General features: G+C 45.2%; 1 protein-coding gene across 1 annotated transcript; it reads right to left on the reverse strand.

Annotated features, from left to right (window-relative positions):
- Positions 1-30: 30 nt before the first annotated feature.
- On the reverse strand, positions 31-1880 carry LOC123743078 (uncharacterized). Its single transcript, XM_045717882.1, has 4 exons — positions 1662-1880; positions 1419-1478; positions 926-1039; positions 31-306 (listed from the first exon to the last, which is right to left on the reverse strand). Exons 1-4 carry the CDS (start codon positions 1794-1796, stop codon positions 163-165), a joined length of 453 nt encoding a protein of 150 aa, XP_045573838.1. The 5' UTR covers positions 1797-1880; the 3' UTR covers positions 31-162.
- Between the last annotated feature and the right edge of the window lie 6923 nt (positions 1881-8803).

An 8803-nucleotide genomic window follows, 5' to 3' on the forward strand; every position in this document is an offset into this window, starting at 1 on the left:
AACAATAAACCACATTTATAGAAAAAAATAGTTTTTAGCAATTAGTTAATTTATTCATAAATAGTACAAAAATAAATGTCATAGTACATTTAAATACAATTCAATAAATAATCATATGTGTTATTGGACTATGCACGATCGACAGAGTTCCCATCAGTCCCCTCAAAGTGCTGGGGTCGTTTTGTGATGAGTGACAGGGTGGGGACGGGCATAGATGATTTGGGCACAGTCGTAGAGGTTCATCAGGAGAGCGCGGAGCTGTTCCTCGTCAACGTTATTCTTCACTGTGCAGTTGGAAGGGTGAAGCTGGGGAGAGAACGGAACATTCCACTTAGAACCATAGACTAAAGAACCCAGAACACTACCTTAGAACCCTAACTACTTCCACAAGGCTCAGGATGTTTGCCTACAACCTGCATGTTGTTCAATACATCCTGTGTTAAGAAACACAATTTATTTTGTGGATGAATCAAATAGTAATGCATTATGGGGGTGTTTTTCTGGACAAGGATAAAGACAGTTTCATGGACCCAGATTAAGAGCATTTACATAAAAAAGTGCTTTTTTGTCCAGGACTAGGCTTCATCCATGTCTGGGAGCACCTCCGTATAAGTTTTGAGTTACTTTTTTTTATTTTTTATTTTTTTACACATAATTGTTATGACCAATAGTCAGAGTAGTAGTTACTTTTTGATTGACAAGAGCAGGGCTCTGTTCAAGTGGATGCAACGTTACAAGATATAAATACGTTGTGTTGAACAGATCTCTATTCGTGCATTTCTATCTGCGGCAATTTGGATGTTTCACTGAATACACCTAGCCTAGCCTGGGTACCAGTCTGTTTGTGCCGTCATACCACTTTAGATCTGCGACCCAAGCTAGAGTACACCCTCAACCAAGTTGATTTGTCTGAATTATTCCTTACCATATTGTACTGCTTCAGCTCTCTGCTGATTGTCCCAATGTTGTTGTCTGAAGTCCCGTACTGCTCTTCGTTTATGTTAGACAGAATCTTCTCCGCTATGCAGAAATCTTTAGGCTGGAATTTGAGATTATTATAATTATTGATTGTTGTATGATGAATCTGTTGCTGTAATGGCTAAAATAGCCTGTAGAAAATTCTAAAATACATGGTCAACTTTCAGGTCAGCATTAACAAGTGTCTGATTGCATCAACAAATGTTGACATGAGTAAGTTAACAGATCAATTAACAGTAGTTTTCACTGACGGACATGAGGGGACAATTTCCCGGACACTGATTACGCCTATTCTTGGACTAAGGAGCACTTTCAACAGTGAATCTCCATTTGAACATAGTTTTTATTCTCTAGGACTAGGCTTAATCTGTGTCTGTGGAAACCTGCACACTGTCTATCATGTTTTCATCATTTTCATCAAGAATATGGATGCAACTTACCCCGTGTTCCTTGCAGCGAACTTGATTGAATTGCGCTGGCACTAGACTGTCCAAAAGGGCCTGAAAGGTTGACTAAACGTCACAATAGTGGCATTTTTTCATGACCCCTTTTCATTTTTAACAAGAGACCTTCTAATCCGATAGAGCAGTGCAACATTTGATAACACTGTAGATACAATGGATTATAATGCAGTTATAATGCATTATAGTACTTGTCATATTTCAACATTTCAATCTTCTTACCTCCGGGCCTTCATCGCGGGTCTTGTTAGCCTTGATCATGATCCTCCTCAGTAGATGATGCTCATCAGATGTCTTAGTGGGCGCAGTGAAGACCAGCACAAATGCAAAGGAGAAGAGGAGAGCAAGAGTCTTCATGGCTTTACAGTAGTTGTAGTAGTAGTAGTAGTAGCAGGCTATGACTTGATACTGTCTCGGGTTGAAGAAGGTTCAAATGTGACTGACTTGCAACATCAAACACAGGCCCCTTATATTGTCACTAGATGTTGACACCCTCACAGAGCCCACTAGATAGAGATCACAATGTCACAGCTACATTTCTGACGATCAGCATCCAGGATGTCCTTATTTGGACAGTCATATTGCATATAATCAATTAGCAATCAAATCTTATCAAACTGAAACTTGATGACTGACAGTGGGAAAATATATGAAGAATTGCATTCCAAAATGCTATATATCCATTGTTTAGCTGTAATGGAACGTTGGTATCCTGTATATTTGACTGATATGGGGTTGTCTCACCTAGCTATCTTAAGATGAATATACTTGCTGTAAGTTGCTCTAGATATAACTATCTGCTAAATTGCTAAAATATAAATATTTTAAGCACAGATCTCATTTTACTGTACTGATTAATAAAAAATAAACAATTTATATTGATGTCACAAATGTATTATTTGTACAGTTTTTTTCCCTCATCAATATACACACAATACCCATAATGAGATAGAAAAAACAGGTTTTTAATATTTTTGCAAATGTATAAAAACAACTGAAATATCACATTTCCATAAGTATTTAGACCCTTTACTCAGTAAATTTTTTTGTTGTTGAAGCATCTTTGGCAGCAATTACAGTCTCTAGTCTTCTTGGGTATGACGCTACAAGCTTGGCACATCTCTACTTGGGGAGTTTCTCCCATTATTCTCTACAGATCCTCTCAAGCTCTGTCAGGTTGGATGTGGAGCGTCGCTGCACAGCTGTTTTCAGGTCTCTCCAGAGATGATCGATCGAGTTCAAGTACGGGTTCTGGCTGGGCAACTCAAGGACATTCAGAGACTTTTCCGAAGCCACTTCTGCATTGTCTTTGCTGTATGCTTAGGGTCGTTGTCCTGTTGGAAGGTGAACCTTCGCCCAAGTCCTTAAATGAACTATTACTCATTAAAATCATTAGACTAGTCAGGATCGAGGGAAAGGTGAATGGAGCAAAGTACAGAGAGATCCTTGATGAAAACCTGCTCCAGAGTGTTCAGGATCTCAGACTTGGGCGAAGCTTCATCTTCCAACAGGACAACGGCCCTAAGCACACAGCCAAGAATAAGCAGGAGTGGTTTAGAGACAAGTCTTTGAATGTGCATGAGTGGCCCAGCCAGAGCCCGGATTTGAACCCGATTGATCATCTCTGGAGAGACCTGAAAATAGCTGTGCAGCGACTATCCCCATCAAACCTGTCATAACTTCAGAGGATCTGCAACGAAGAATGGGAGAAACAAACCCAAATACAAGTGTGCCAAGCGTGTAGAGTCATACCCAAGAAGACCCAAGGCTGTAATCGCTGCCAAAGGTGTTTCAACAAAGTTCTGAGTAAAGGGTCTGAATACTTACACTACCTGTCAAAAGTTTTAGAACACCTACTCTTTCAAGGGTTTTTCTTCATTTTGACTATTTTCTACATTGTAGAAAAATAGTGAAGACATCAAAACTATGAAATAACACATGGAATCATCAAGTGTTAAACAAATCACAATATATTTTAGATTTGAGATTCTTCAAAGTAGCCACCCGGATTTGATGACAGCTTTGCACACTCTTGGCATTCTCTCAACCAGCTTCACCTGGAATGATTTTCCAACAGTCTTGAAGCAGTTCCCACATATGCTGAGCACTGCTGCTTTTCCTTCACTCTGCGGTCTGACTCATCCCAAACCATCTCAATTTGGTTGAGGTCGAGGGATTGTGGAGGCCAGGTCATCTGATGCAGCACTCCATCACTCTCCTTCTTGGTCAAATAGCCCTTACACTGCCTGGAGGTGTGTTGGGTTATTGTCCTGTTGAAAAACAAATGATAGTCCTACTAAGCCCAAACCAGATGGGATGGCGTATCGCTGCAGAAGGCTGTGGTAGCCATGCTGGTTAAGTGTGCCTTGAATTCTAAATAAATCACAGACAGTGTCACCAGCGAAGCACCCCCACACCATAACACCTCCTCCTCCATGCTTTACGGTGGGAAATACACATGTGGAGATCATCCGTTCACCCACACCATGTCTCACAAAGACAGTCCGGTTGGAACCAAAAATCTCAAATTTGGTCTCCACATTTGAGTGTGGAGTCCAAATTTGAGATATTTGGTTCCAACCGGACTGTCTTTGTGAGACGTGATGTGGGTGAACGGATGATCTCCACATGTGCTTCAAGACTGTATTTGTCACATACACATGGTTAGCAGGTGTTAATGCAAGTGTAGCGAAATGCTCGTGCTTCTAGTTCTGTCCATGCAGTAATATCTAACAAGTAATCTAACAAGTAATCTAACCTAACAATTTCACAACAACTACCTTATACACACAAGTGTAAAGGAATGAATACGAATATGTACATAGAAATATATAAATGAGTGATGGCTGAACGGCATAGGCAAGATGCAGTAGATGGTATAGAGTACAGTATATACATATGAGATGAGTAATGCAGGGTATGAAAACATTATATGAAGTGACATTGTTTAAAGTGGCTAGTGATACATTACATCAAGATGGCAAGATGCAGTAGATGGTATAGAGTACAGTATATACATAAGAGATGAGTAATGTAGGGTATGAGAACATTATATAAAGTGGCTAGAGATACATTTAATTACATAAAGTAATGTAGGGTAAGTAAACATGATATAATATAAAGTCGCTAGTGATAAATTGATTACATAAAGTTTTCCATTATTAAAGTGGGTGGAGTTGAGTCAGTATGTTGGCAGCAGCCACTCAATATTAGTGATGGCTGTTTAACAGTCGGATGTCCTTGAGACAGAAGCTGTTTTTCAGTCACTCACAGCCCGGTGCGCTCGGTGCAAGCTCCTCACCGTTGCTAGAGTTGGCCGGCAGCCAGGGAGAAGTGCACCGGTTCAGCGTTTCTGGTGTCCGGTGCGTCTCTTCAGCCCAGGTTATCCTGCACCTGCTCTACGCACGGTACCCCCATTCACCAGCACGGCCCAATTCGTCCTGTACCAGCGCTCTGCCCTTTCCGGGCTATAACCAACGTCGAGCCAGGACGGGTTGTGCCAGCCCTAAGCGCCAGACCTCCAGTGCTCCTCCAAGGCCCAGTACGTCCTGTGCCTGCTCCGCGCACTCTCCCTCCAGTGTGCCACCATAGCCCAGTACGTCCTGTGCCTGCTCCGCGCACTCTCCCTCCAGTGTGCCACCATAGCCCAGTACATCCTGTGCCTGCTTCTCGCACTCTTCCTCCAGTACGCCTCTATAGCCCAGTACGGCCGTGGCCTGCTTTGAGCACGCGGTCCTCAGTGCGTCTCCACAGTCTGGTGAGACCGGTTCCAGCTCCCCGTAGGAAGCCTCCGGTGATGATCAATGGTCTGCAGCCTCCAGCCATAATCCATGGCACGAATCCTGTAGTGATAATCCATGGCACGAAGCCTCCACTGATGATCCATGGCCCGGAGCCTGTCGGGATGATCCATGGCACGAAGCCTCCAGTGATGATCCATGGCCCGGAGCCTGTAAGGATGATCCATGGCACGAAGCCTCCAGTGATAACCCATGGCCCGGAGCCTCCAGTGATGATCCATGGCACAAAGCCTCCAGTGATGATCCATGGCGCGGAACCAGTAGTGATGATCCATGGCACGGAGCCTGCAGCGAAGGTCCCCGGTCCGGAACCTACAGAGACACTCTCCAGTCCGGAGCCTCCAGCGACGCTCTCCAGTCCGGAGTCTCTGGCGACGCTCACCAGTCCGGAGCCTCCGGCGACGCTCCTCAGCCCGGAGCCTCCGGCGACGCTCCTCAGCCCGGAGCCTCCAGCGCGCTCCTTGGCCCAGGGCCTCCAGCGATGGTCTGCAGCCCAGGGCCTTCAGCGGTGGTCTGCAGCCCAGAGCCTCCAGCGGCGGCCTGCAGCCCAGATCCTCCAGCGGCGGCCTGCAGCCCAGATCCTCCAGCGGTGATCTACAGCACAGAGCTCCCGGTAAGGATCTACAGTCCGATTTCTACGATATTGATTCACAGGCCAGGGTTACCGAAGCGGAGGGATCTGCGGGGGAACGGGGGTTACGCCCTGTTCCGGAGCCACCTCCGTTGCTGGAGGATCGGAGGCAGAGGAGGGGTCTGGGTGTAGTGCATGAGCCACCATAAACATTTGTCACCCTCTCTTCCCTCCCTTTGTGTTTGGGGTTGTTATTGTTGGGTTTTTGGTTGGGTGCAGTCGGGGTCTGCACCTTTGGGGGGGTACTGTCACATCCTGACTCTTGTAAGAGGTCATTTGCCATAGTAGAGCGGTCAGGGCGTGACAGGTGGTTGTGTTGGGTGGTTTGGGGCTTTCTGTTTATATGTGTTTTTTTTCTAGTATGCTATTTCTATGTTTTGTTTTCCATGTTTTGGCCGGGTATGGTTTCCAATCAGAGGCAGGTGTCTTTCGTTGTCTCTGATTGGAAGCCATACTTAGGCAGCCTGTTTTCCTTTGGGGTTTGTGGGTAGTTATTTTCCGTTTAGTTGTTGTACCTGACGGAACTGTTGGTCGTTTTTGTTATTTTGTAAAGTGTTATTCATTAAAGAATTAAGAATGAGCACTATCCACGCTGCGCCTTGGTCTATTCAATACGACGCTTGTGACATCTGGAGAGCCTTCCGGTTATGGGTGGAGCAGCTGCCGTACCAGGCGGTGACACAGCCCGACAGGATGCTCACGATACTGCATCTGTAAAAGTTTGTGAGTGTTTTTGGTGACAAGCTAAATTTCTTTAGCCTCTTAAGGTTGAAGAGGCGCTGCTGCACCTTCTTCACCGCGCTGTCTGTGTGGGTGGACCATTTCAGTTTGTCCGTGATGTGTACGCCGAGGAACTTAAAACTCTTCACCCTCTCCACTACTGTCCCGTCAATGTTGATAGGGGGCTGCTCCCTCTGCTGTTTCCTGAAGTCCACGATCATCTTTTTTGTTTTGTTGACATTGAGTGTGAGGTTATTTTCCTGACACCACACTCCGAAGGCCCTCACCTCCTCCCTGTAGGCCGTCTTGTCGTTGTTGGTACTCAAGCCTACCAATGTAGTGTCGTCTGCAAACTTGATGATTGAGTTGGAGTCGTGCATGGCCACGCAGTCATGGCCACACAGTCATGGGTGAACAGGGAGTACAGTAGAGGGCTGAGAACTCACCCTTGTGGGGACCCAGTGTTGAGGATCAGCGGGGTGGAGATGTTGTTACCTACCCTCACCACCTGGGGGCGGCCCATCAGGAAGTCCAGGACCCAGTTGCACAGGGCAGGGTCGAGACCCAGGGTCGAGACCCAGGGTCTCGAGCTTAATGACGAGTTTGGAGGGTACTATGGTGTTAAATGCTGAGCTGTAATCGATGAACAGCATTCTTACATAGGTATTCCTCTTGTCCAGATGGGTTAGGGCAGTGTGCAGTGTGATGGCGATTGCATCGTCTGTGGACCTATTGGGGCGGTAAGCAAATTGGAGTGGGTCTAGGGTGTCACGTAGGGTGGAGGTGATATGGTCCTTGACTAGTCTCTCAAAGCACTTCATGATGACGGAAGTGAGTGCTACAGGGCGGTAGTCATTTAGCTCAGTTACCTTAGCTTTCTTGGGAACAGGAACAATGGTGTCCCTCTTGAAGCATGTGGGGACAGCAGACTGGGATAAGGATGGATTGAATATGTCTGTTAACACACCAGCCAGCTGGTCTGCGCATGCTCTGAGGACGCGGCCGGGGATGCCGTGTGGGCCTGCAGCCCTGCGAGTGTTAACACGTTTAAATGTTTTACTTACGTTGCATACAGCGAAGGAGAGCCTGCAGGTTTTGGTAGCAGGCCGTGTCAGTGGAACTGTATTGTCCTCAAAGCGAGCAAAAAAGTTGTTTAGTCTGTCTGGGAGCAAGGCATCGTGATCCGCGACGGGGCTGTTTTTTCTTTTGTAGTCCGTGATTGACTGTAGACCCTGCCACATATCTCTCGTGTCTGAGCCGTGGAATTGCGACTCCACTTTGTCTCTGTTCCTACGCTTAGCTTGTTTGATTGCCTTGCGGAGGGAATAGCTACACCGTTTGTATTCGGTCATGTTTCCGGTCACGTTGCCCTGATTAAAAGCAGTGGTTCGCGTGTTCAGTTTTGTGCGAATGCTGCCATCAATCCACGGTTTCTGGTTGGGGAATGTTTTAATAGCCGCTGTGGGTACAACATCACTGATGCACTTGTTAACCTCTCTGGGCTAGGTGGGACTTTTGCGTCCCACCCTAGTCAACAGCCAGTGGAATCGCGTGGCGTGAAATACAAATACCTAAAAAACGCTAAAACTTCACTTTCTCAGACATATGACTATTTTACACCATTTTAAAGACAAGACTCTCATTAATCTAACCACATTGTCCGATTTCAAAAAGGCTTTACAGCGAAAGCAAAACATTAGATTATGTCAGGAGAGTACCCTGCCAAAAATAATCACACAGCCATTTTCAAAGCAAGCATATATGTCACAAAAACCAAAACCACAGCTAAATGCAGCACTAACCTTTGATGATCTTCATCAGATGACATTCCTAGGACATTATGTTATACAATACATGCATGTTTTGTTCAATCAAGTTCATATTTATATCAAAAAACAGCTTTTTACATTAGCATGTGATGTTCCTAACTAGCATACCCACCGAAAACTTCCGGTGAATTTACTAAATTACTCATGATAAACGTTGACAAAATACAGAACAATTATTTTAATAATTATAGATACAGAACTCCTTTATGCAAACGCTATGTCATATTTTAAAATAGCTTTTCGGCGAAAGCACATTTTGCAATATTCTGAGTACATAGCTCGGCCATCACAGGCTAGCTAATCTGACACCCACCAAGTTTGGGGCTCACTAAACTCAGAATTACAATTAGAAAAATTGGATTACCTTTGCTGTTCTTCGTCAGA

This window comes from Salmo salar, chromosome ssa05, assembly GCF_905237065.1.
Source record: "Salmo salar chromosome ssa05, Ssal_v3.1, whole genome shotgun sequence".
NCBI lineage: Eukaryota > Metazoa > Chordata > Actinopteri > Salmoniformes > Salmonidae > Salmo > Salmo salar.

Coding starts and splice junctions, on each gene's coding strand:
- LOC123743078 (XM_045717882.1), bottom strand. CDS start 1,796: ATGAAGACTCTTGCTCTCCTCTTCTCCTTTGCATTTGTGCTGGTCTTC. Junction 1,040..1,418: donor TTCGCTGCAAGGAACACGGG/GTAAGTTGCATC, acceptor CTCAAATTCCAG/CCTAAAGATTTCTGCATAGC. Junction 307..925: donor AGCTGAAGCAGTACAATATG/GTAAGGAATAAT, acceptor TTCTCTCCCCAG/CTTCACCCTTCCAACTGCAC.